At 41.0% G+C, this 27,696-nt stretch overlaps 1 protein-coding gene across 1 annotated transcript in view; it reads left to right on the top strand.

The window, feature by feature from the left end:
* LOC311113064 (sodium/potassium/calcium exchanger 2-like) overlaps positions 1 to 27,625 on the top strand; it is a gene marked incomplete at both ends in the record, with an annotated part of 168,717 nt that extends 141,092 nt beyond the window's left edge. The window contains 4 exons of the mRNA XM_084156202.1: positions 14,107 to 14,241; positions 14,550 to 14,639; positions 24,948 to 25,114; positions 27,376 to 27,625. Of these exons, the coding sequence (XP_084012328.1) occupies positions 14,107 to 14,241; positions 14,550 to 14,639; positions 24,948 to 25,114; positions 27,376 to 27,625 (642 nt within the window). The remainder of the gene's footprint in view (positions 1 to 14,106; positions 14,242 to 14,549; positions 14,640 to 24,947; positions 25,115 to 27,375) is intronic.
* Between the last annotated feature and the right edge of the window lie 71 nt (positions 27,626 to 27,696).

Below are 27,696 nucleotides of genomic sequence, written 5' to 3'. Positions count from 1 at the left end.
GGTAACGAACGGACAGCTCATGACGAGAGGCAGGGAGTGTGTTGTGTACCTCCAATAAAGTTGATTTGCAAATGTTCATCAATATTGGTGTCATATTGGCTTAGATATGATGGTAGGGATAAATGCCTTTGAGATAAAGAATCCCACACTGGGAGCTGTACTGCAGCATAGTGAGAAGCGAAGTTCTGTGGGATTGAGGCAAAGGTGGAAATGACATCAGCGTGGGTCATTACTGTTGGTACTGTTGGTAATCTCCCAGCATGCCTGTGGGTGTATTCCTCATCCTTAGCCACATCTGCCAAAGGCCCACTCCCTCCGCTGTGTCTGCAATTATACACCCCTCTCTCTCCCACTGCCCACCACCTCAGGATGCACGAAACTCAAACACACTCAAAACAGTAGCACTGGCACGAGCAATGATACTTTCCATGCTTCACTATGCCGTGCCAAGCAGGCAGATGGCTCAGCATGATATCAGAGCGAGCAGGCGCTCACTCAAAGTGGCACAGGGGAAGGGAAACAGCCTCACTGGCAAGACCAGAATAAATGCCGCAATGACCCACCCCATGGTGAATCCAACCTGTACATCGAGGACACTGGGCTGTGTCCAAGCAGAGCCAATGAATATCTAACATTTACTCATTGAGATGTAATACCCTTTATTACCATTACCACTCTGTTATAACAATTTTTTTGTTGTTAGTTTCTTCTTTATTATTATTATTTTTTTAAATAATTTTTTTTAAATCATACAATCTACTTGCAGTGAAGCAACTCAACATCTACATCACATTCCGTCACCTAACAGACTCCCATCGAGAGCGACCCACAGAAGCAACCAGGGTCAAAGCCCTGCTCAAGGGCACATCGACCTATCAGCCACCTGCCCAAGATCCCCCCCACAGTTCCCCAAGAGCTTCCCCTCAACCATCCGAGACCCACCCCCCGAGAAAAATAATATAACATAATTCCATTATAACTCTTGTTTCTACAAACGTTTACCAAAACATAGATACCAAAGTTAGATATCATACCTCCAGAATCTATAACAAAAAGAGCTGTATTACTCACAAAGGATATGTCATGTTTTTTATTTTACATTGGGATTAATTCTTGATGAATCTTGAAGGGGCAATTGGTACATCCATTTTTAACCTTTTAAATGAATGATACAACCTATTGATTCTTGAAGAATATAACTTATAAATGCCTTATGAGGTTAGTTTTTGCATTTGTATTTATTAGGGTTCCCCATTAGCTGCTGTCAAGGCAGAAGCTACTCTTCCTGGGGTCCAAACACATTAAGGCACTTACATCACACATAAAACAAAATATAAAACAGTCTCTACAATACAAAATGTATAATACCACCATACAACAATATTACAGTGTACGTGTGTGTAGAGTGCGTGTGCTATGGTGTGTGTGCATATGCGTGTGTCTGTACCTGTGTGTGTGTGTCTCTTCACAGTCCCCGCTATTCCATAAGGTGTATTTTTATCAGTTTTTAAAAAATCTGATTCTACTGCTTGCATCAGTTACGTGATGTGGAATAGAGTTCCATGTAGTCATGGCTCTATGTGGTACTGTCCACCTCCCATAGACTGTTCTGGACTTGGGGATTGTGAAGAGACCTCTGGTGGCATGTCTTTTGGGGTATGCATGGGTGTGCTGGTAGTTTAAACAGACAGCTCAGTGCATTCAGCTTGTCAACACTTCTTACAAAAGCCATCAGAGCCCAAGATAAGCTTGTTTTACTTTGTTTTTAAACATTGTAATTGTAAATAAACACTGTATAGCATCAAAACATGGTTCAACATGGTTCTCTATCATTTTGATCCCATGGATGGTCAGTCCTTCCATCCATAGCTCTGTCTATGAATTTGAGAGTGGTTACATTTCTCCAGCCCCATCCCGCAGCTGTTTACCAAAATGGTTGACACTTTGTTGTTGTTTGAACTGCATATTACCCCGTCAAATCACTGGTGGACATATTTATTTAAAGCTGTGAAGTAGAATCAGCTTCACTTCAGATCTTATAATCATCTACAGATATCTTTGCCATCACTGGAAAAACATTACTCGTCCTTCCCCATTCCACAACCCACCAGTCACACTGAAAAAGGCTCTGGGTAACAAAAGGGATCCCCTTTGATTTTCAGCAATTTTTTATAGTATTTTTCACATATGCTTGCCAGTGATTTGAAATAGATCTTCCTGGTTGTCGTCCTCTAAACAGCGATACATTTTTGTATCTACCTAGTCTCTTTTTTACGTTTTTATTTTGTTTTGAACTCTCTATTATTATGCATTGAGAACATAGAACAGTCTTAGAATAAACTATGGAAGGAAGCTGGTGAAATTGAGCCTTGTTGGTAATATGGCCGTGCACATCGATCAACTCTGCTGCACCCCATCAGTTTTTAGCCTGATCTATGATCTATTGCACCTGCTAATAATAGTCATCACATCAACCCTCATCACTCATACTGTTGCTCAGATTAATAAAATCTACTGGCTAACTATTGGCTGCTCTAAAAAGAGAGGAAATGTTACCTTCAGCAAACAATTTTCACAAAATCAAACTTTGAGGTGCACGAAAACCAAGCTCAACCTATGATTATCTTAAGGAATATGAATGAGAGGATGGTTTCAACAAATGATTTCTCCATGTTTCTAATTTTAGAGGACTACCTTTAACCAGTATCCCACAGTGTACCTGTCGGTGTCTTTTAGGAAGTGCCTTAGAGCAGCTCACACCTTCATATGTCGCCGTTGGCCCTGTCACACTAATTGTTCAATTCCTACAGGATGCCTTGGCAACCATGATTGGGGAATAGGGCGATGGTTAAGGTCAAATACTTAAAACGCAGCAGGCTTACAGCAGAATTTTCTGAAGGCTGAGACTGCACGACCGAAGGTAACTGCAATGTTCCTCCCCCATCCCAGCCCCCGAAAGCTTCTTCCCCAGAGCTAAAGAACCGAATCCTGTTCTGCGCATGTTACTTTCTGTACACATCCCCCTCCCTTCACGTTTCTCACTTTACTAACCCTCTTCTGAACCCTTCATATCAACCATTTTGATCAACATGATGTAGCCTACTTCTGTGCCTCATATTTCTGAACTGCAACATAAAAACCTTCGGCGATTTGAATGAACATTCCAAAAATATATTTATTTTTTAGGCTAATTTAAGATGCAGTCTACAACCTCCTTGTCTGTTGGATATTGCAGTAGCAAAAACAGGACACAATGCATTGGGGCAAAAACAATCTGCTTTTTAACCAGGGGTGAAAGTAGATTGAATTTCTTCCCAGTACGGGACCTCCTATGTGTGCACTCGCTTACATTTTTATGGGCCTAATCCTAGAATTACATATAGAATTCCTATTAATTCAATAGCATCTCTGTGGGCCTAGTCGTAATAGGATCTCTGTGGGCCTAGTCGTAAAGATGTGTCTTTTATTGTGGCATAAACACAACCAGTCATGACGTTTTCATCTGATTGTCAAACAATCACTTCAAAGGGCTCCTTTGCTAGGCTATCCGTGCACATTCATCTACTCGCAACATGTTTCCAGCCTTCAAACTGTGGTGAATGGAAAGAGACGATTATCATTAGGACAGAATGTATGTGTCCACTACTGTCCGTGCGCGTCTCGGTGTCGCCCACTCATCTCTGCCTTGGCAAAATGTCAGTGTTCTCGTCGAATCGTATCACATTTTGGAGCGTAGGCTTTACCACCCGTTTTCAATTCAAGTTGCTAATTGTTCATGCCTCTTGACATGCAGTAATGATAAATAATGGTGTAATAGCCTACAGTTTTCTTGACATTTTGTTTTAATTATTGTGATAGACTCATGTTTTACTGGTACGGCGTACCCCCACTATTTATTTTGCCGTTGTGCCGTACCGGACCGTATTGCCTTACTTTCAACCTTGTTTTTAACCACAAATAACATACTGTAACAACAAACTGTTATTGACAACGCAGCCACTCCGTTTTCTGAACCCTTTTTTACTGTGAAAACCTTCAGGTTCCAAACTGTCAAAAACAAATCTAAAAAACATTTGATAAACAAAAATAAAATGTTAACCAGTCCCATGGCATGCCTCTCATGCCATCAATGCTGTGCAAACGTGGTGCTTATGACTCGATGCTAAAGAAGAGGTTTTCTGCTCTTTTAATCAATTTCAGCACTTATTACCTTACTCCATTCATAATTGATGCAACCGTAAAGCTCTTGTAATCTGTTTTCCTTTAAGAACAGAAAGCTAAAAAACAAAGAGATTGATAACCAACAGGCTTTATGACTCATTTTGCTAGTCATTTTTGGAGCAGCCCATAACTGGCACATCTGATTCAACTAGTCTAATGCTTGATGATTAGATGTGTGTTAGGATCTGCGCTACAGTACACATGTGTAGTCTTGTGGTTACCTAGGTTTGGCAAAAGTTAAATGGAGCTCTTTCTTAGGTGTCATGGTTGCTGTCATGCTCATTTTCTTCCCAGGACTTTTCTCCCATGTACAGTGGAGAGACTCTCTATGTTCCACCTCAGCAGGTTGTTCCACACGACAACTTGCAGTAATGAGCTGACGGTTTGTTCCAGCTTTCTCCAAACAAACTTCACATGTTCACACTCCACCACAAGTGGGGCTTTAGCTGCATTACAACAATATGTACAGTTTATTCAGAAAGTATTCAGACACCTTCATTTTTACAACATTTTGTTGTTACAGCCTTATTCTAAAATTGATGATTGTTTATTTATTTTTACACACAATACCCCATTATTAAAAATAAAAAACAGAAATATCACATTTACATAAGTATTCAGACCCTTTACTCAGTACTTTGTTGACGCACCTTTGGCGGCGATTACTGTCTCAAGTCTTCTTGGGTATGATGCTACAAGCGTGGCACACCTGTATTTGGGGAGTTTCTCCCATTATTCTCTGCAGTTCCTCTCAAGCTCTGTCAGGTTGGATGGGGAGCATCGCTGCACAGCTATTTTCAGGTCTCTCCAGAGATGTTCGAACGGGTTCAAGTCCAGGCTCTGGCTGGGCCACTCAAGGATATTCAGAGACTTGTCCCAAAGCCACTCCTGAATTGTCTTGGCTGTGTGCTTAGAGTCGTTGTCCTGTTGGAAGGTGAACCTTCGCTCCAGTCTGAGGTCCTGAGCGCTCTGGAGCAGGTTTTCATCAAGGATCTCTCTGTACTTTTCTCCGTTCATCTTTCCCTCGATCCTACTAGTCTCCCAGTCCCTGCTGCTTAATAACATCCCCAAAGCATGATGCTGCCACCACCATGCTTCACCGTAGGGATGGTGCCAGGTTTCCTCCAGATGTGACGCTTGGCATTCAGGCCAAAGTGTTCAATCTTGGTTTCATCAGACCAGAGAATCTTGTTTCTCATCGTCTGAGAGTCCTTTAGGTGCCTTTTGGCAAACTCCAAGCGGGCTGTCATGTGCCTTTTACTGAGGAGTGGCATCGGTCTGGCCACTCTACCATAAAGACCTGATTGGTGGAGTGCTGCAGAGATGGCTGTCCTTCTGGCAGGTTCTCCCATCTCAGCCAAGGAACTCTGTAGTTCTGTCAGAGTGGTCACTGGGTTCTTGGTCACCTCCCTGACCAAGGTCCTTCTTTCCCGGTTGCTCAGTTTGGTCCGACAGCCAGCTCTAGACAGAGTCTGGGTAGTTCCATATTTTTTCAATATCCCAATGATGGAGACCACTGTGCTCTTGGAAACGTTCAACTCTCTAGAAATAGTTTTATACCCTTCCCCAGATATTTACCTCATCGCAATTCTATCTCGCAGATCTACGGACAGTTCTTTGGACTTCATAGTATAGTTTCTGCTCTGACATGCATTGTCAACTGTGGGACCTTATATAGTATTTCTTTATAAATAATGTCCAAACAATTGAATTGGCCACAGGTGGACTCCAATCAAGTTGTAGTGACATCTCAAGGATGATCAAAGGAAATTCGATGCACCTGAGCTCAATTTGAAGTGTCATAGCAAAGGGGTGTGAATACTTACAGTGGGGAAAAAAAGTATTTAGTCAGCAACCAATTGTGCAAGTTCTCCCACTTAAAAAGATGAGAGAGGCCTGTAATTTTCATCATAGGTACACGTCAACTATGACAGACAAATTGAGATTTTTTTTCTCCAGAAAATCACATTGTAGGATTTTCTATGAATTTATTTGCAAATTATGGTGGAAAATAAGTATTTGGTCACCTACAAACAATCAAGATTTCTGGCTCTCACAGACCTGTAACTTCTTCTTTAAGAGGCTCCTCTGTCCTCCACTTGTTACCTGTATTAATGGCACCTGTTTGAACTTGTTATCAGTATAAAAGACACCTGTCCACAACCTCAAAACACTCCAAACTCCACTATGGCCAAGACCAAAGAGCTGTCAAAGGACACCAGAAACAAAATTGTAGACCTGCACCAGGCTGGGAAGACTGAATCTGCAATAGGTAAGCAGCTTGGTTTGAAGAAATCAACTGTGGGAGCAATTATTAGGAAATGGAAGACATACAAGACCACTGATAATCTCCCTCGATCTGGGGCTCCACGCAAGATCTCACCCCGTGGGATCAAAATGATCACAAGAACGGTGAGCAAAAATCCCAGAACCACACGGGGGGACCTAGTGAATGACCTGCAGAGAGCTGGGACCAAAGTAACAAAGCCTACCATCAGTAACACACTACGCCGCCAGGGACTCAAATCCTGCAGTGCAAGACGTGTCCCCCTGCTTAAGCCAGTACATGTCCAGGCCCGTCTGAAGTTTGCTAGAGTGCATTTGGATGATCCAGAAGAGGATTGGGAGAATGTCATATGGTCAGATGAAACCAAAATATAACTTTTTGGTAAAAACTCAACTCGTCGTGTTTGGAGGACAAAGAATGCTGAGTTGCATCCAAAGAACACCATACCTACTGTGAAGCATGGGGGTGGAAACATCATGTTTTGGGGCTGTTTTTCTGCAAAGGGACCAGGACGACTGATCCGTGTAAAGGAAAGAATGAATGGGGCCATGTATCGTGAGATTTTGAGTGAAAACCTCCTTCTATCAGCAAGGGCATTGAAGATGAAACGTGGCTGGGTCTTTCAGCATGACAATGATCCCAAACACACCGCCCGGGCAACGAAGGAGTGGCTTTGTAAGAAGCATTTCAAGGTCCTGGAGTGGCCTAGCCAGTCTCCAGATCTCTACCCCATAGAAAATCTTTGGAGGGAGTTGAAAGTCTGTGTTGCCCAGCGACAGCCCCAAAACATCACTGCTCTAGAGGAGATCTGCATGGAGGAATGGGCCAAAATACCAGCAACAGTGTGTGAAAACCTTGTGAAGACTTACAGAAAACGTTTGACCTGTGTCATTGCCAACAAAGGGTATATAACAAAGTATTGAGAAACTTTTGTTATTGACCAAATACTTATTTTCCACCATAATTTGCAAATAAATTCATTAAATATCCTACAATGTGATTTTCTGGATTTTCTTTTCTCATTTTGTCTGTCATAGTTGACGTGTACCTATGATGAAAATTACAGGCCTCTCTCATCTTTTTAAGTGGGAGAACATGCACAATTGGTGGCTGACTAAATACTTTTTTTCCCCACTGTATGTAAATTAGATATGTCTGTATTTGATCTTCAATCAATTTGCAAACATTTCTAAAAACATGTTTCCACTTTGTCATTATGGGGTATTGTGTGTAGATGGGTGAAAGAAAAGTAGGGGTTTGAATACTTTATGAAAACAATTTTAAAGCCGACAAATAAAAACATTGCAGCTAGAAAATATCCTGATGAAAATAACTATCCTCTAAATCCAATTTGGCTACGTATGGCAATTGGTTCAGGTTCTTTCAATCACATTCATCTCTCTACTCCAAATACATTGAGGAAGCATAAAAACATTGTCATTTGTAATGGATAAAAAAAACTACAAATATAAAAATAATAGAGTTTCTGTTGAGGTGAAGAAAAAACGACTTTAAGTGGCATAAGTGGTGGTGAGTTAAAACTATCAGAAATACTATCAGCATCCCCAAATGGGCACTTTTATACATTCGCGTGCAGGTACTTCCATGCGTGTTCAGGCGTGCGCATGCTTACTCAACATTGACAGGACAGAGAAACCAGACACATGCTCACATAGATCGCTCCAAACAAAAGACAATGAAGAAATTTACAAAACTCGTAAATGGCATGAAATTAACCAAAACGTGTTTCTCACAAGTGTAGCATAGGTTGTGAGCTCTGCAAACAACGTGTCCACTTGGAGAATGAGAACGAAAAATGACTGTAATAATATATTGAATGCATTAATTGAAATTACTGTAACCAAACATTGTAGATCAGAAATTATGGGGAATAACGGTTAATTTACAAGGAATTGATCATTACTAACAATCGAAGGGGAAACAGTTATCACAATGAAACAATGAATGTGCACAAACTGGCGGGAGAGCGCATTCTGGAGAGAGATGCACCTAGTGCATCTTCATCACACACTCCTCCCTTCTTCTTGTCTCTACAAGAAGACACATTATCTTCACACATAAGGTATACTCTCACTTACATTGTCAGCTCCGAAGCGGTAGTCATTTATGGAAAACAAATGCAATTTCGAAACGAAGACAATGTCACTTATTTTATCAATTTTATCAAATTGCTTGGCGTGCCAAGTCAAATACCATCGAGTGCCAGCCTTGGCAACCATGCCATACGTTGCCGATGCCTGAACTAGATTGTAGATCTCAGCAAATTATACCAACTAGACTAGTCTATACATTGCCTTCAGAAAGTATTCACACCCCTTGACTTTTTCCATATTTTGTTGTGTTACAGCCTGAATTTAGAATTGATTAAATTGAGATTTTGTGTCACTGGCCGACACACAATAGCCTATAATGTAAATGTGGAATATGTTTTTAGAAATGTTTACAAATTAATTACAAATGAAAAGCTGAAATGTCTTGAGTCAATAAGTATTCAACCCCTTTGTTATGGCAAGCCTAAATAAGTTCAGGAGTAAAAATGTGCTTAACAAGTCACATAATAAGTTGCATGGACTCACTCTGTGTGCAATAAAAGTGTTTAACATGATATTTCAATGACTCCTTCATCTCTGTACCCCACATATACAATTATCTGTAAGGTCCTTCAGTTGAGCATTGGATTTCAATCACAGATTAAACTACAAAGACCAGGTTTTCCAATGCCTCACAAAGAAGGGCACCTATTGGCAGACGGGTTTAAGAAAACAGACCTTGAAAATCCCTTTGAGCATGGTGAAGTTATTAATTACACTTTGGATGGTGTATCAATACACCAAGTCACTACAAAGATACAGGCGTCCTTCCTAACTCAGTTGCCGGAGAGGAAGGAAACCACTCAGGGATTTCACCATCAGGCCAATGGTGACTTAAAAACAATTACAGAGTTTAATGGCTGTGATAGGAGAAAACTGAGGATGGATCATCAACATTGTAGTTTCTCCACAATATTTACCTAATTGACAGAGGGAAAAGAAGGAAGCCTGTACAAAATACAAATATTCCAAAACATGCATCCTGTTTGCAATAGGCAGTAAAGTAAAACTACAAAAAATGTGGCAAAGAAATTAACTTTATGTCCTGAATACAAAGTGTTATGTTTGGGGCAAATCCAACACAACACATCACTGAGTACCACTCTTCATATTTTCAAGCATAGTGGTGGCTGCATCATGTTATGGGTATGCTTATCATCGGCAAGGACTAGGGAGTTTTTTAGGATAAAAGAAACGGAATAGAGCTAAGTACAGGCAAAATCCTAGAGGAAAACCTGGTTCAGTCTTCTTTCCAACAGACCCTGGGAGACATACACCTATCAGCAGGACAATAACCAAATTTACACAAGGCCAAGTATACACTGGAGTTGCTTACCAAGACGACATTGAATGTTCCTAAGTGGCCTAGTTACAGTTTTGACTTAAAGTGGCTTCAAAATATATGGCAAGACTTGAAAATGCCTGTCTAGCTTGAAGAATTGCATATTATATTGTAAAATCCAGGTATACAAAGCTCTTAGAGACTTACCCAGAAAGACTCACAGCTGTAATCGCTGCCAAATTCTAACATGTATTGAGTCAGGGGTTTGAATACTTACAGTACCAGTCAAATGTTTGGACACACCTACTCATTCAAAGGTTTTTCTTTATTTTTACTGTTTTCTACATTGTAGGATAATAGTGAAGACATCAAAACTATGGAATAACACATATGGAATCATGTAGTAACCAAAAAAGTGTTAAACAAATCAAAATCTATTTTATATTTGAGATTCTTCAAATAGCCACCCTTTGCCTTGATGACAGCTTTGCACACTCTTGGCATTCTCTCAACCAGCTTCACCTGGAATGCTTTTCCAACAGTCTTGAAGGAGTTCCCACATATGCTGAGCACTTGTTGGCTGCTTTTCCTTCACTCTGCAGTCCGACTCATCCCAAACCATCCCAATTGGGTTGAGGTCGGGGGATTGTGGAGGCCAGATCATCTGATGCAGCACTCCATCACTCTCCTTTTTGGTAAAATAGCCCTTACACAGCCTGGAGGTGTGTTGGGTCATTGTCCTGTTGAAAAACAAATGATAGTCTCACTAAGCCCAAACCAGTTGGGATGGCGTATTGCTGGAGAATGCTGTGGTAGCCATGCTGATTAAGTGTGCCTTGAATTCTAAATAAATCACAGACAGTGTCACCAGCAAAGCTCCCACACATCCTCCTCCATGCTTTACGGTGTGAACTACACATGCACAGATCATCCGTTCACCCACACCGCGTCTCACAAAGACACGGCGGTTCAGACCAAATTACAACTTTCCACTGGTCTAATGTCCATTGCTCGTGTTTCTTGGCCCTAGCAGGTCTCTTCTTCTTATTGGTGTCCTTTAGTAATGGTTTCTTTGCAGCAATTCGACCATGAAGGCCTGATTCACACAGTCCTGTCTGAACAGTTGATGTTGAGCTGTGTCTGTGACTTGAACTCTGTGAAGCATTTATTTGGGCTGCAATTTTTTAGGCTTGTAACTCTAATGACCTTATCCTCTGCAGCAGAGGTAACTCTGGGTCTTCCATTCCTGTGCGGTCCTCATGAGAGCCAGTTTCATCATAGCGCTGGTGGTTTTTGCGACTGCACTTGAAGAAACTTTCAAAGTTCTTGAAATGTTCCGTATTGACTGACCTTCATGTCTTAAAGTAATGATGGACTGTCGTTTCACTTTGCTTATCTGAGCTGTTCTTGCCATAATATGGACTTGGTCTTTTACCAAATAGGGCAATCTTCATTTTCTCAAAAAGGGGTTTGAGTGTCCTATCCCACTTCGGTGAGACTCGGCTTGTCTTCAAATGGCGCACAATTCGTCCAGGGTAGGGGAGGGAATGGCCGGCAGGGATGTAGCTCAGTAGAGCATGGCGTTTGCAACGCCAGGGTTGTGGGTTTGATTCCCACGGGGGGCCAGTATAAAAAAGAATGTATGCACTCACTAACTGTAAGTCGCTCTGGATAAGAGCGTCTGCTAAATGACGTAAATGTAAATGTAAATGTGTTCGTTAGAATAGATACTTCAGATGTACCAACGGTTGTCTGAGAGGGATTGTCCTTCCCAACTTGTGTCTTTAGTGAACGTTCTAGACTGCTTTACATGCCAGCTGCAGACTGGTCTACGGTCTAGTGAGTTTCTTCTTCTTGTGTAGAGATTGAGAGTTTCAGAGTTTCTCACCTTTTCAAACGTGTGGACTACTGTCTCACGTTTTCTGGTCTGTAGAGTGTCAACCATTTTAAGATGTGTAGCCACCGCTCCACACTTCCTGGTCTGTAGAGGTTCAACCATTTGTAACGTGACCTCGCGCTTCACATCGGCTGGTCTTATTTAAAGTTCTAACCATTTTAAACGTGCAGTCACCACTCTCCACGCTTCCTGGTTTAAAGGTTGATTTGTTTTTCAATGCTTTTTATGCCCTCTTTGTAAAAGGGGAATTCCATCGTGATGACACGATCTCTGATGTCACTCGTGGCATGGCTAGTCACTGTGCATAGTTTATATGAAAAACTATTATCTCATTAGAAGACTAAAATCACATTCCTATCTTCACCAAAATACTCTCATACTTAATAATATATTTTATACAACATTTAGATGTAAACTTGATAGATAGAATATTTACACTTTCCGAGATACAGTTATTTAGTAATACCATCCTTAGTGACATCACAAAACAATAAACAATATGACAACATTATTCTTTAGATCCCCACCGACCATTCCAAACATTTGGATCTCAACAACAATGTTCCAATGTCCAATCTTTTGGAGAAAAAGGTTTTGGCGGCAAAAGTCTATCTATAACAAAGAGATTTCAGTCTTACCATACTAGAGAGCCAGAGGGGGTGTGGGGGTCTGGCTATCTGTCAGCAAGCTGATCTGGCACCTTTGATCCTCACCAAGGAGAGAGTCATGACACATGTTTTCGCGTTGTCATTATGGGGTATTGTGTGTAGATTGGTGAGATTATTTTTTTATTTAATCCATTTTGAATTCAGGTTGTAACACAACAAAATGTGGAATAATTCAAGGAGTATGAATACTTTCTGAAAGCACTGTAGATCGGTGTTTCTCGTCCTACCTCTAATAGGAAGCAATACATCAATATAGGAGAGTCCAGATCTGAGGAGTCTGCAGTCACATGCAGCGTCCCACAGGGGTCAGTGTTGGGCCCTATCCCGTTTTTAATTTACATGCTCCCTCTCGACCAAATCCTCAGAGATTATAACATCAACTTCACATGCTACGTTGACAATACCCAGATTTATAGTAACACCAAACCGGACAATCAGCAGCTTGCAAAACTCAGCAGCTGCATAGAAGACATCAATGCATGGATGAAAGAGAACTTCCTCAAGTTGAACAGTAGCAAGACTGAGGCTATGCTTATTGGGACACCCAAGCAGGTCACCAGTGCTGGAAACATCTGCCCTACAATCAACGGCCAAGTCTTCCACCTGTCCTCTGTCATCTCCAACCTAGGAGTCAAGTTTGATCCTTCTCTTTTTCTTCGATGCCCACATAAAACAAATATGTAAAACATAATTTTTCCATCTTAAAAACATGGCTAGAAGTTGTCAAGATTTGTACAGATGAGCCAAAAATACCAAACACCGTTGCTCAGGTTCTTAAGCTTGTTCCGCGTGTTTTAGCTAGAGCAAATGATGCCTTTGATGGTGTGATTGATACCGCTCTTCGACACAATAATGCAATATATCAGGTAACTGATGGATGGGTCTGGATTTAGTCAAGAAGAGGCCTGCTTGGATTAATGTCATGCAGTGAGCCACTTTTCAGTGGAAAAGTGAGCCACTGCCTACTTTCATGTCACCTACACAGCGATGCAGACTCTTATCTTCAGAAGTTGAGGTCTCTCACCTGGTATTCAGACACTAAAGGTCCAGCAGTCCAGACAGTCGTAGTGGGCCTTGTACCTGATGAGTAGAGTGTCAGACTCCTCCAGGCTTGGAGCAATCTTCCCAACCTCTGTCATCAAACACCACTCTCTCAAGGTCACAGAGAGTGAGGGCATGCTGACCAACTCTATCATCAATTCCTAAGGCCTTAGTTGTCATTATTATTTATCATCAACATCGTCATAATTATATTTTTCTCCCAGAAAGGGGCCTTCTTGCTTATTGAATAGCGGTCAAGTGGTGATGAAATAAATCACAAGAGCCTTTGTTTCATTCACAGTCCAGGTGCCCATGGATGTGCCTGACTTGACCCCTTGAACATTTTGTTGTACTGTGTATTGCAGAGCTTTAGGATGGCTGACCCTGACTGCACCACATGACCCCTTGAAACAATTTTTTAGCACAGATCTCCCAATTTCTCCAAACCAATTTCACATTAACTGTATCCATACTGCGGGTTTCTCTTTTCTTTGAATATATCGCATTATTTCCACGCACCTGCAACGAGATAATTCAGATGTGCGAGTGCTTTTTTGAAATTTGAAACTGTATCCATACTGAAAGCTCTCTCTTCTTAGGCTGAGGATGAGGAGGATGAGGACCAGCCTCTGAGCCTGTCCTGGCCAGATACCATGCGCAAGCGTTTCACCTACCTCTTAATCATGCCCATCATCTTCCCTCTGTGGCTAACACTGCCTGATGTCAGGAAACCAGTAAGTGCTTCCCCTCCATTTCTATCTCTTACTGTTTCAGTTTGTCAGATAGAGAATTAGCCTGTGTCCCTATATAGTGCACTACACCCTATGGGCCTTGGTCAAAGGTAGTATAGGGAATAGGGTGCCATTTGTGACACAAACATAGAGAGAAAGACTCATGTTTGGTATGAAATCTATTTGTCTATTTATTTTGCTATAACTGGTAATTGTGTGATGTGTTATCTGTAATACCATAGTATTGAGGCTTCATTTCTGTCATTTCCATCTTTATAGTAACTATAGCTTTTTCCTCCTTTGTCTAACAGACTGCAAAGAAGTTCTTTCCCATCTCATTTCTGGGTTCTATCTGTTGGATTGCTGGATTCTCCTACTTAATGGTGTGGTGGGCTCACCAGGTATGTGGAGTGTTAAATTAATTGAACCGTTAAGGGTTTTTCACACTACTGAGCCTTACCGAACCAAGCCAAACCAAGCTGTAATAAGCTGGTCTGGTTGTGCATAGGGTTATGGCGGTCATAAAGTTTTGTCAGCCGGTGATTGTCAAGCACATAACTGCCGTTCTCACGGTAATTGACTGTTAATTAACATAAACAAGTTTAGCATCTCCTGGCTTCCACACATAGCCTACAAGCTACTGATGCAGAACTTTGGAACGTCTACATTTAAAAAAGTATAATAAATCCATTTAATATGGCCTACACCATCACAATAAATCCATTATTTATTTTAGACAGGTCTAAAGAAGCATGATATGAAGAACATTTACTCTATTTCAGAAGAACAGAATAGCATACTCTGAGCTGTCCTTATGTTAGGCCCTGATATGGCTATGCCATACAGCTGTGGGCGACACTAGTTCATTTAGCAGACAGGATTTGCTTAGAATTCCATGGCATACTTTTTTATTATTTTATAGTATGAAGAATACAATTGAACATAACTTAATAAAATAGAAAGGCTATATTCTCCAAACGATTTCAAAGGATGTGCGCACATGCGGCTATTCTGTGTTGAGCGGTTAACAAAGAAACTGGTCCTCCTACAGGATATGCTTAATTTAGAGTTATTTATGCAACTTTAGTTGTGATACAAACATTGGGCTATATGTTTGGATTTTTAATACATTCTAAGGCTGTATGATGGGACTCTAATGATGATTTGAAAAAAGTTGCATGAAATGCATGAGCTTTGATTTGTTTCTTGTGCAAGCCGCACACACTTCATCAGTCTCTCATTTACAATTTGACAAGCACGTGATAATATTCACCAGGCCTCGAATTTCCAGGCTGCATCCCCCTTATGTGGCCATAATGCCCCCTAAAAAGTCCATGCCTTTTGCGGCCACAGTGGCCGTTGTTCCCTTGGACTAAATATAATAATTATAATTCCCTTCTCCCAGGTGCCGTGCACCAAAGCACCTCTCACTCCCATTGCTGTCTCAGATATCTCAATTCTTATTAACCAATGCCCATCACATGATCGGGTCCTTCTCACAGGCATTTCCGCTAAGAAGTAGGCTACAAGTGAATGAAGACAGACACATATTTGACACATATTGAAGATGTTAGAACTGTCAACATTTAGCCTACTTTTCGTCTGCCAGCAAGTTATCCTGCCTCTCGCCCGTCCTTAAAGGGTTCTCCAAATACTGTGATGCGTGGGAGTGGGCGGATTTTCTCGTCCTTCTCGCTAGCCGTGATTTTGGGCAGCTCCATGGTAAGAAATGTCACTGTTCCTGGTGCAAAAACATTCCTATCCCGGAGCTCCAGTAAATGACATTACTAAGCTGCTCCCGAATGTACTACGTCAGGACATGGAAATCAATTCCATCGTAGTCCATGTGGGTTTTAATGACATTATGAAGGGCAGCTCTGAACAGTTGAAACTGGATTTTAAAGAGCTGATTGATTCTCTGCTAGACACTAATAAAATACGCATAATATCTGGCCTTGTGCCCTCTCTGAATCGTGGCATTGAATGCTTTAGCAGGATTTTTCACTTCACAACTGGCTACGTGATTATTGCAGCTCAATGAGTATAACTTTTGTTGACAATTTCGATACCCCCGAATAATTTGGGTTCCTGGATCCTTTCACAACATTATAAGGCTGCATTGAGACAATGATTTATCAATGACCCAAGCCCAACTCAATTCATCCCTACCATTGTGTTGCTGAGTTGTCATAATGCTTCAGCAAATGTACATTATCCCAGGGGCATTGGTAGACACAATGTAAGTAACCTAATTTATGTCCCTCTAACTGCCCTGAATGCCTCTGCTGATCCTACAGCTATTGTATGCAGTAATCATGTGCCTATGAACCAGAGTTATACTGTTAGCACTGAGGCGGTGTGCCCTAGCAGGAAGTCCACTGTGTGCAGCTCACTCTGCACTAACATATATAACATGAGCATATGTATTTCTGCTAAGATTCCCAGTATAGCAATAAAAACAATAAAGCATCCCAGAAAAGTGCTAAAAATAGCCCATGTTAACAATTGTAGCTTAAGAAACAAGGTTGATGAACTAAATAATTTGCTACTAACCGATGACATTCATATTCTGACTATCACTGAAACAATACCTTTGATGATACAGTGGTAGCAATACATGGTTATAACATCTACAGAAAATACAGAAATGCCAATGACCACCAAGTGCTAACAGTCCGTATCTGTGTGAAATGATTGATAATGTGCAGTGAGGGGAAAAAAATATTTGATCCCCAGCTGATTTTGTACGTTTGCCCACTGAGAAAGAAATGACCAGTCTATAATTTAATGGTAGGTTTATTTGAACAGTGAGAGACAGAATAACAACAAAAAAATCCAGAAAAACGCATGTCAAAAATGTTATAAATTGATTTGCATTTTAATGAGGGAAATAATTATTTGACCCCTCTGCAAAACATTACTTAGAACTTGGTGGCAAAACCCTTGTTGGCAATCATAGAGGTCAGACGTTTCTTGTAGTTGGCCACCAGGTTTGGTGGCCACCAGGTTTGCACACATCTCAGGAGTCATTAAGGTTTCGGGGCTGACGTTTGGCAACTCAAACCTTCAGCTCCCTCCACAGATTTGGTGACTATGGTCCCAGCAGGGGATCAAATACTTTTTTCCCTCACTGTATGTGTTATCAACAGAGAGGTATATTTTCTGGGTGATTTAAATATTGACTGGCTTTCATCAAGCTGCCCACTCAAGAAAAAGCTTCAAACTGCAACCAGTGCCTGCAACCTGGTTCAGGTTATCAGTCAACCTACCAGCGTAGTTACAAACAGGACAGGAATGAAACCATCAACATGTATTGATCACTTCTTTACTAATGCTGCAGAAATTTGCTTTAAAGCAGTATCCAAATCCATTGGATGTAGTGATCACAATATAGTAGCCATATGTAGGAAAAACAAAATTACAAAGGCTGGGCCTAATATAGTGTACAAGAGGTCATATAATACATTTTATAGTGAATCCTATTGTCAGGGATGCTGAAGGTGGGTGTGGTGCAGGAATCAAGCGCAGGACGCAGAAGCTAAGTCCAAAAGACTTTAGTGAATTATTCACGTAGTACACGAGCACAATAAGCCCGGAGGCGAAATAAAGGCGCACACAGGCGTCAAACAAAAGGCGCACGAACATGTGCGAAAACCTCTCCAAACAACGGAGGGAAGTACGCAGCTCAGAACACCAAAACAGAAGAGCAATCACACACAACACCATACACACACAACGAGAACTAAATAGGACACTAATGAGGACTAACTAGACACAGGTGTACAACATCAAGACAAAACCAAACGAACATGAAACATAGATCGGTGGCAGCTAGTACTCCGGGGACGACGACCGCCGAAACCTGCCCGAACAAGGAGGAGGAGCAGCCTCGGCCGAAACCGTGACACCTATGTTCTTGATGTAAATTATATTTGTTGGTCTATGGTGTGTAATGAGGAGCAACCAGACGCTGCACTTGACACATTTATGAAATTGCTTATTCCAGTTACAAATAAGCATGCACCCATTAAGCAAATTACTGTAAAAACTGTTTGATAAGGAATTGAACATTTTAGAGGGATTAGGCAAAAGGAATGGCTGTGATGAGTGTAATAGATAACCTCCCGAGTGGCGCAGTGGTCTAAGGCACTGCATCGCAGTGCTAGCTGTGCCACTAGAGATCCTGGTTTGAATCCAGGCTCTGTCGTAGCCGGCCGCGACCGGGAGACCCATGGGGCGGCGCACAAGTCGGCCAGGGTAGGGGAGGGAATGGCTGGCAGGGATGTAGCTCAGTTGGTAGAGCATGGTGTTTGCAACGCCAGGGTTGTGGGTTCGATTCCCACGGGGGTCCAGTATTAAAAAAATATAAAAAACATAAAATATGTATGCACTCACTAACTGTAAGTCACTCTGGATAAGAGCGTCTGCTAAATGACGTAAATGTAAATGATAGAAGGAGTCAGGCGCAGGAGGGTAATCACCGAATGCAGAGTTTTTTGACACGGACTGTTAGCACTTGGTGGTCACTGTTATCTATCACACTCATCACAGCCATTCGTTTGTCACTCCCATAAATATTTTTTATGGGAGGGACAAACGAAACAGGCACAGGGGAAAATCTACCCTGGCAATACAAGGTAATGGTAGCTCCAACAATAACAGGCACAGGGGAAATATCTACCCCGGCAATAACAAGGTACGAGTAAATCCACCGAGCTACACTACTCTCACAATCAATCAATCACCCACAAGGACAAGGGGGGCAGAGGGAACACTTATACACAGACTAATGAGGGGATAAGAACCAAGTGTGTGTGATGAAAAGACAAGACAAATGGAATGATGAATAATGGAGCGGCAGTGGCTAGTAAGCCGGTGACGAACAAGGAGGGGAGGCAGCCCCTCGTGTCGTGACAATGGCAAATAAGTCTGGCCGCACAACCGATTGGCAAATGTACTGCAAATTTAGAAATCATGTGACTAAACGAAATAAAAAGAAGAAGAAAATATATTATGAAACAAATATAAATGATGTAAAGAATGATAGTAAAAAGCTTTGGAGCACCTTAAATTTTAGAGGGATTAGGCAAAAGGAATGGCTGTGATGAGTGTAATAGATGTTTTAGCCATTCGGGCTAAAACAGGCAAACTCAGCTCCATTATTAATGTTTTTTTTCATTGGCAAGATTAGCAAATGTAGGCATGACATGCCAACTACAAACGCTGGCACTACACATCCAAGTATTACTGATCAAATTATGAAAGACAAGCATTGTAATTTTGAAATCCGTAAAGTGAGTGTGGAAGACATGAAAACAGTATTGTTGTCTATTAACAATGACAAGCCACCGGGGTCTGACAACTTGGATGGAAAATTACTGAGGATAGTAACGGACGATATTGCCACATCTTCAATCTAAGCCTACTAGAAAGTGTGTGCCCTCAGACCTGGAGGGAAGCAAAAGTAATTTAGCTACCCAAGAATATTAAAGCCCCCTTTACTGGCTCAAATAGCCGACAAATCAGCCTGTTACCAACCCTTAGTAAACTTTTTGAAAAAATTGTGTTTGACCAGATACAATGCTATTTTACAGTAAACTAATTGACAACAGACTTTCAGCATGCTTATAGGGAAGGACATTCAACAAGCACGACACTTACACAAATGACTGTTGATTGGCTAAGAGAAATTGATGATAACAAGATTGTGGGAGCTGTTTTGTAAGACTTCAGTGCGGCTTTAAATGGGTGACAAATTATAAGTTAGTCCTAAATATTTCCAAAACTTAAAGCATTGTATTTGGGACAATTCATTCACTAAACCCTAAACCTCAACTAAATCTTGTAATAAATAATGTGGAAATTGAGCAAGTTGAGGTGACTAAACTGCTTGGAGTAACCCTGGATTGGTCAAAACATGTTGATGCAACAGTAGGTAAGATGAGGAGAAGTCTGTCCATAAAAAGTGCTTCTCTGCCTTATCAACAAGGCAGGTCCTACAGGCCCTAATTTTGTCGCACCTGGACCACTGTTCAGTCATGTGGTCAGGTGCCACAAAGAGGGACCTCCGAATATTACAATTGGCTCAGAACAGGGCAGCATGGCTGGCGCTTAGATGTACACAGAGAGCTAACATTAATAATATGCATGTAAATCTCTCATGACTCAAAGTGGAGTGACTTCATCAATACTTGTTTTTGTAACAAGTGTTGACATGCTGATTGCACCGATGTGTCTGTTTAAACTACTAACACACAGCTCGGACACCCATGCATACCCCACCAGACATGCCACCAGAGTTCTCTTCACAATCCCCAAGCCAAGAACAGACTATGGGAGGTGCAAAGTACTACGTAGAGCAATGGCTACATGGAACTATATTCCACATCAGGTAACTCATGTAAGCAGTAGAATCAGATTTAAAAAACAGATAAATAACATGGAAAAGTGGGGACTGTGAAGAGACACTCAGGCACAGACAGATGCTTATACATACACATGATAAGACATGCACTCTACACACACATACACATAGATTTTGTATTGTAGATATGTGGTAGCAGAGTAGTGGCCTGAGGGAACACAATGTGTTGTGAAAAGTGTTATGAAATGTAATGTCATGTAATATTTTAAATTGTATATAACTGCCTTGATGTTGCTGGACCACAGGAAGAGTAGCTGCTGCCTTGAGGATCCTTAATAAATACAAATATAAATGAAAGAGTGCAGTGTATAAAGTCAGAACATCTGCTATCTCAGCCACTGCCTGTCATCAAGGGAGTACACCAAGGCTCGATCCTAGGCCCCACGCTCTTCTCAATTTACATCAACAATATAGCTCAGGCAGTAGGAAGCTCTCTCATCCATTTATATGCAGATGATACAGTCTTATACTCAGCTGGCCCCTCTCCAGAGTTTGTGTTAAACGCTCTACAACAAAGCTTTCTTAGTGTCCAACAAGCTTTCTCTGCCCTTAACCTTGTTCTGAACACTTCCAAAACAAAAGGTCATGTGGTTCAGTAAGACGATTGCCCCTCTCCCCACCAGTGTGATTACTAACGCTGAGGGTTTAGAGCTTGAGGTAGTCACCTCATATAAGTACTTGGGAGTATGGCTAGACAGTACACTGTCCTTCTCTCAGTACATATCAAAGCTGCAGGCTAAGGTTAAATCTAGACTTGGTTTCCTCTATCGTAATCACTCCTCTTTCACCCCAGCTGCCAAACTAACCCTGATTCAGATGACCATCCGACCCATGCTAGATAACGCAGACGTAATTTATAGATTGGCAGGTAAGGGTGCTCTCTAGTGGCTAGATGTTCTTTACCATTCGGTCATCAGTTTTGCCACCAATGCTCCTTATAGAACACATCACTGCACTCTGTACTCCTCTGTAAACTGGTCATCTCTGTATACCCATCGCAAGACCCACTGGTTGATGCTTATTTACAAAACCCTCTTAGGCCTCACTCCCCCCTATCTGAGATACCTACTGCAGCCCTCATCCTCCACATACAACACCCATTCTGCCAGTCACATTCTGTTAAAGGTCCCCAAAGCACACACATCCCTGTGTCGCTCCTCTTTCTAGTTCGCTGCAGCTAGCGACAGGAACGAGCTGCAAAAAACACTCTGGACAGTTTTATCTCCATCTCTTGATTCTAAGACTCAATCATGGACACTCTTACTGACAGTGGTGGCTGCTTCGCGTGATGTATTGTTGTCTCTACCTTCTTGCCCTTTTTGCTGTTGTCTGTGCCCCATAATGTTTGTACCATGTCTTGTGCTGGTGCTGCTACCATGTTGTGCTGCTACCATGTTGTTTTCATGTTGGGTTGCTACCTTGCTGTGTTGTCGTGTGTTGCTGCCATGCTATCTTGTTGTCTTAGGTCTCTCTTTATGTAGTGTCTCTTTATATATTCTCTCTCTTGTTGTGATGTGTTTTTGGTCCTATATTTATATATATTTATTGATTTAATCCCAGCCTCCGTCCCCGGCGGGAGGCCTTTTGCCTTTTGGTAGGCCGTCATTGTAAATAAGACTTTGTTCTTAAATGACTTGCCTAATTAAATAAAGGTTAAATAAAAAATAAAAATAAATGAGTAGGCCTAAAGAACAGCACTAGCCTATGTCAATCTACTATCCCCCATAGTACAAAAGTTGACCTATTCTAATTTAATACATTTTTACATTTTAGTCATTTACATTTAGCAGACGCTCTTATCCAGAGCGACTTACAGTTAGTGAGTGCATACATTTTCATACTGGTGAATAATGGTAAATAAATATTCCAAACATACTTGTGGGATGCGATAGATCCCAAATGAATAAAACCACTCGCATCAAAAAATTTTTTAAAAGCAATGAGGCTGATGCAACAGATCAGAACATTTAGCTTAAAAGGTTGATAAACTGTTAAGCTATTTCTTCACATTATACGTGCAGCAATGCACACATGGCAGTAGGCTATAAGCGTGAATGTTCCAAAATGCATTCAATTAGCGGGAAAAAAACAGTTCTCAAAAAAATGATTATGCATGTGATGCTTTATTATAAAGTTGCATTTTTATGGTGAAAATGATCTTCCCCAAACTTGAAACTCAATCGCAGCCTATGCCAGTTAGGCTTTATACCGGTTATAAAGCGGTTTAATGTGCTTAATTTTAAGAAGGTATTTGGCCACTTTAGTTGTGATATATACACATAGGCCTATGGGCTTGCATACATGAGGTGTGCGACTATGATTTGAATTAGTCGCACATAAAAGGCATGCGCTGTTTCTTTCCTTATTGCACAAGCTGGGCATCATTCACAAGTGATAATACATCATTCAAAAGTGATAGGTTAATATTGTCACCCATCAGACTATTCTTAATTTAATGTTGCCTTTACATATATTAAATAATATATGTGTGCAATTAGTTTTGATTTTGAATGGACTATTATCATGCACCTGTCTCGGAACAGGGGCATGAAAAAAAAAAGTAATCTATGCACTGCAATAGCGAATGGAGGACGCTTTTCCCGTGGTTCATTTTCATACCAGCCAGGTAGGCTATACTCCTGTTTTAAAGCGAAACAATATGCTTAATATTAGGAAAGTTGATAAATAAATATAGTAGGCCTTGCCTATAGAAAGCTGATGGGATCCTCCTCTTTTTAATAGAGGTGTGATGAGATGATGTCGAAGGAGTCAGGCGCAGGAGGGTAAATCACAGAATAACAGGCTTTATTCCACAACCACAGAGTTACGCAGTAATGCGTCAAAAACACTCCAGTGCGCAAAACAGGCGCACTGGAAAACACAAGGCACACAGGAAAATATCCAGGCGATACAAAATACAAGGAGCTCCATCGAGCTTCACTATCCTCCACAATAAACAATCACACACAAAGACAACTGGGCAGAGGGAACACTTATACAGGTACTGATGAGGGGATATGAACCAGGTGTGTGTAATAAACAAGACAAAACAAATGGAATGATGAGATGAGGAGCGGCAGTGGCTAGAAGGCCGGTGACGACGAACGCCGAAGCCTGCCCGAACAAGGAGAAGTGGCAGCTTCGGAGGAAGTTGTGTTGCGTCACAGCCACTGCTGTTCCATAATCTAATTTTACTGCTTGTATGAGTTACTTGATGTGGAATAGAGTTCCATGTAGTCATGGCTCTATGTAGTATTATGTGCCTCCCATAGTCTGTTCTGGACTTTGGGACTGTGAAGAGACCTCTGGTGGCATGTCTTGTGGGGTATGCATGTGTGTCTGTAGGACCTGCCTTGTTGATAGTGCTGTTAAGAATGCAGAGTAGCGCTTTATTATAGACAGACTTCTCACCATCTTAGCTACTGTTGTATCAATATGTTTTGATCATGACAGTTTACAATTCAGGGTTACTCCAAGCAGTTTAGTCACCTCAACTTGCTCAATTTCCACATTATTCATTACAAGATTTAGTTGAGGTTTAGGGTTTAGTGAATTATTTATTCCTTGCCACCCATTCTGAAACTAACTGCAACTCTTTGTTAAGTGTTGTCAGAGTGATTAGAAGGACAATAGAGTGCTGAGTACTAGGCAGTTAGCAAGTTTGGTAGACTACTAATGACCATCAGCAGCATCAGAGCTTGGAGAAGCATAATTACCGTGACTAAACGGTCACGTGGAATTTGAATGCCGTCATGACTTGTGACCACCAGTGTGGCGGTAATACGGTCACCGTAACAGCCCTAGTTATGCACACACCATAGTTGCTGAAAAATGCAAGATGGTTCAGTACTACATTTAGTGAAATCATGTTGCCTTTAGTGAAGACACTAAACCACCTCCTCACACAGAACAGAACACAAGCGTGTTCACAAGCAAGTGGGAGGACGTATAGGTCATTAGAAAAGTAGAGGGATATTCAGAGGGTTAGAATGCTGTGGGATTGTTATTAGCAGCTTTCCGTGAAATGTATTCAGGCTAAGACCTGTATGCCATTCAAAGCTAGACAGCACCAAATAGTCAGAGTGCCAAAATATCCTCTGTCCCCAAATACTGGGATTTTCTCCTTATCATGCATGTTAACAGAATGGAAAAAAATTAACAAAAAATAAGTCCAAAGTATAGCTCACTGTGTAATTCCTTAAACCTCACCTCTACTCAACCTCTCAGCGAAGAAAAAAAAGATGTTGTTTTATTTACCCAATATTTTTCTCTTTTCTCTCTACAGGTTGGAGAGACCATTGGGATTACAGAAGAGATTATGGGTTTGACTATATTAGCAGCTGGTACCTCCATCCCTGACCTAATCACCAGTGTCATTGTTGCACGGAAGGGACTGGGGGACATGGCTGTGTCCAGCTCTGTGGGCTCCAACATCTTTGACATCACTGTTGGGTACGCTGATGTCATCAGTACTGTGACCACTCTTATATCTAATTACTCATTTATTTTGATATCTGTTAGTTTCACATTTTGAACATTGTTTATTATAAGATTATTCTTATTAGCATTCTCGCAGTGCTGGGGGAAGTTTTTACATATTACATAATAACAGTCATATTACTTTGTTCTTATCCAATAAGTAGCTTTCGGTTTACTTGGGATTCACTAAAACCACAATAATTACACTTAGGTACCATTTTCATAAGAATTATTTCCATCTATATGATAAATGCTTGCCAGATATAATATGTTGTAAAAGTTCACTGAACTATGTTGTATTCTCAAATTTGTTTGATTGAATAAGGTTTGCCCATGGGGGACATGGAAGTTCCCACTACTCAACTTTTCAGTCAGTGTTACCTGAACTAAAACATTTTAGTTCGCCCAAACCTAGCTCCAACATGAGAAAACGTAGTGAAAAATTATGTCAACTTAAAATGATGTGTTTGCTCAATTTGTCTCATATGTTCATTCAACTATAAATTATTATTTATATTTGTCATTTTACCTAAGATAAGGCTGTGGAACTAGTTACACACAGTACTGTTAACATACAATGTTTTCAACTTATATATTTGACACACATGCTTACATTGTGCATGTTAATGAAAAGCTGAAATGTCTTGAGTCAATAAGTATTCAACTCCTTTGTTATGGCAAACCTAAATAAGTTCAGGAGTAAACATTTGCTTAACAAGTCACATAACTTGCATGGAATCACTCTTTGTGCAATAATAGTGTTAAACATGATTTTTGAATTATTCTACCTCGTCTCTGTACCCCACATATACAATTATCTGTATGGTCCCTCAGTCGAGCAGTGAATTTCAAACACAGATTCAACCACTAAGACCAGGGAGGTTTTCCAATGCCTCTCAAAGAAGGGCAGTTATTGGTAGATGGGTAAAAAGTTAAAGCAGACATTGAATATCCCTTTGATCATGGCAAAGTTATTAATTACACATTGGATGGTGTATCAATACACCCAGTCACTACAAAGATACAGGCGTCCTTCCTAACTCAGTTGCCAGAGAGGAAGGAAACCGCTCAGGGATTTCATCATGAGGCCAATGGTGACTTTAAAACAATTACAGAGTTTAATGGCTTTGACAGGAGAAAACTGAGGATGGATCACATGCATACACACACGCATGATAACATACGCACTGTACACACACGTACACATGGATTTTGTGTTGTAGTTATGTGGTAGTAAAGGCCTTGCCTTGGCAGCAGCTAATGGGGATCCATAATAAATACAAAATACAAATACAAACATTTTAGTTACTCCACAATACTATCCTAATTGACATAGTGAAAAGAAGGAAGCCTGTACAGAATACAAATATTTCAAACCATGCATCGTGTTTGCAACAAGGCACTAAAGTAACACTTCAGAAAATATGTAAAAGCAATTAACATGTATTTATTTATTTATTCATCACTACAGATCGAACCCGGATCTGTAGCGATGCCTCAAGCACTGCAGTGCCTTAGACCGCTGCACCACTCGGGAGGCCCCAGCAATTTACTTTTTGTCCTGAATACATAGTGTTATGTTTGGGGCAAATCCAATACAACACATTACTGAGTACCACTCTCGATATTTTCAAGCATGGTGGTGGCTGCATCATGTTATGGGTATGCTTGTAATCGTTAAGGACTGGGGAGTTTTTCAGGATAAAATATAAAGAATGGAGCTAAGCACAGGCAGAATGCTAGAGGAAAACCTAGTTCCGTCTGCTTTCCACCAGACACTGGGAGATTAATTTACCTTTCAGCCGGACAATAACCTAAAACACAAGGTCAAATCTACACTGGAGTTGCTTACCAAGAAGACAGTGAATGTTCCTGAGTGGCATAGTTACAGTTTTGACTTAAATCTACTTGAAAATATATGGCAAGACCTGAAAATGGTTGTCTAGCAATGATCAACAACCAATTTGACAGAGCTCGAAGAATTTTGAAAAGAATAATGGGCAAATGTTGCACAATCCGGGTGTGGAAAGTTCTTAAAGACTTACCCAGAAAGACTCACAGCTGTAATCGCTGCCAAGGGTGCTTCTACAAAGTATTGACTCAGGGGTGTGAATACTTATGTAAATAAGATATTTCTGTATTTCATTTTCAATACATTTGCAAATATTCCTAAAAACATGTTTTCACTTTGTGTGTTTGTGTGTGCGTGTGTGTGTTTATTTTGTGTGTTTCAGCCTGCCATTCCCATGGCTCCTCTGGTCCATCATCAACAACATGCAGCCTGTGGCGGTGAGTTCTAACGGGCTGTTCTGCGCCATTGTGTTGCTGTTCCTCATGCTCATCTTCGTCATCATCTCAATTGCTGCCTGCAAGTGGCGGATGAGCAAGCTGCTGGGCTTCATCATGTTCGTGCTCTACTTAGTGTTCCTGGTGGTCAGCGTTATGCTGGAAGACAAGATCATCGCCTGCCCTATATCCATCTGAAACTCCTCTCCCTCCACTGCTGCCAGAAAGCATTCACCCCTAACACAAGATACAAGAAGCATGGGGATGGG

Source organism: Coregonus lavaretus, assembly GCF_964263955.1.
Source record: "Coregonus lavaretus genome assembly, chromosome: 39".
Lineage (NCBI taxonomy): Eukaryota > Metazoa > Chordata > Actinopteri > Salmoniformes > Salmonidae > Coregonus > Coregonus lavaretus.
Note: the sequence above shows the minus strand (reverse complement) of the source record. Positions and strands in the feature narration are given on the sequence as shown.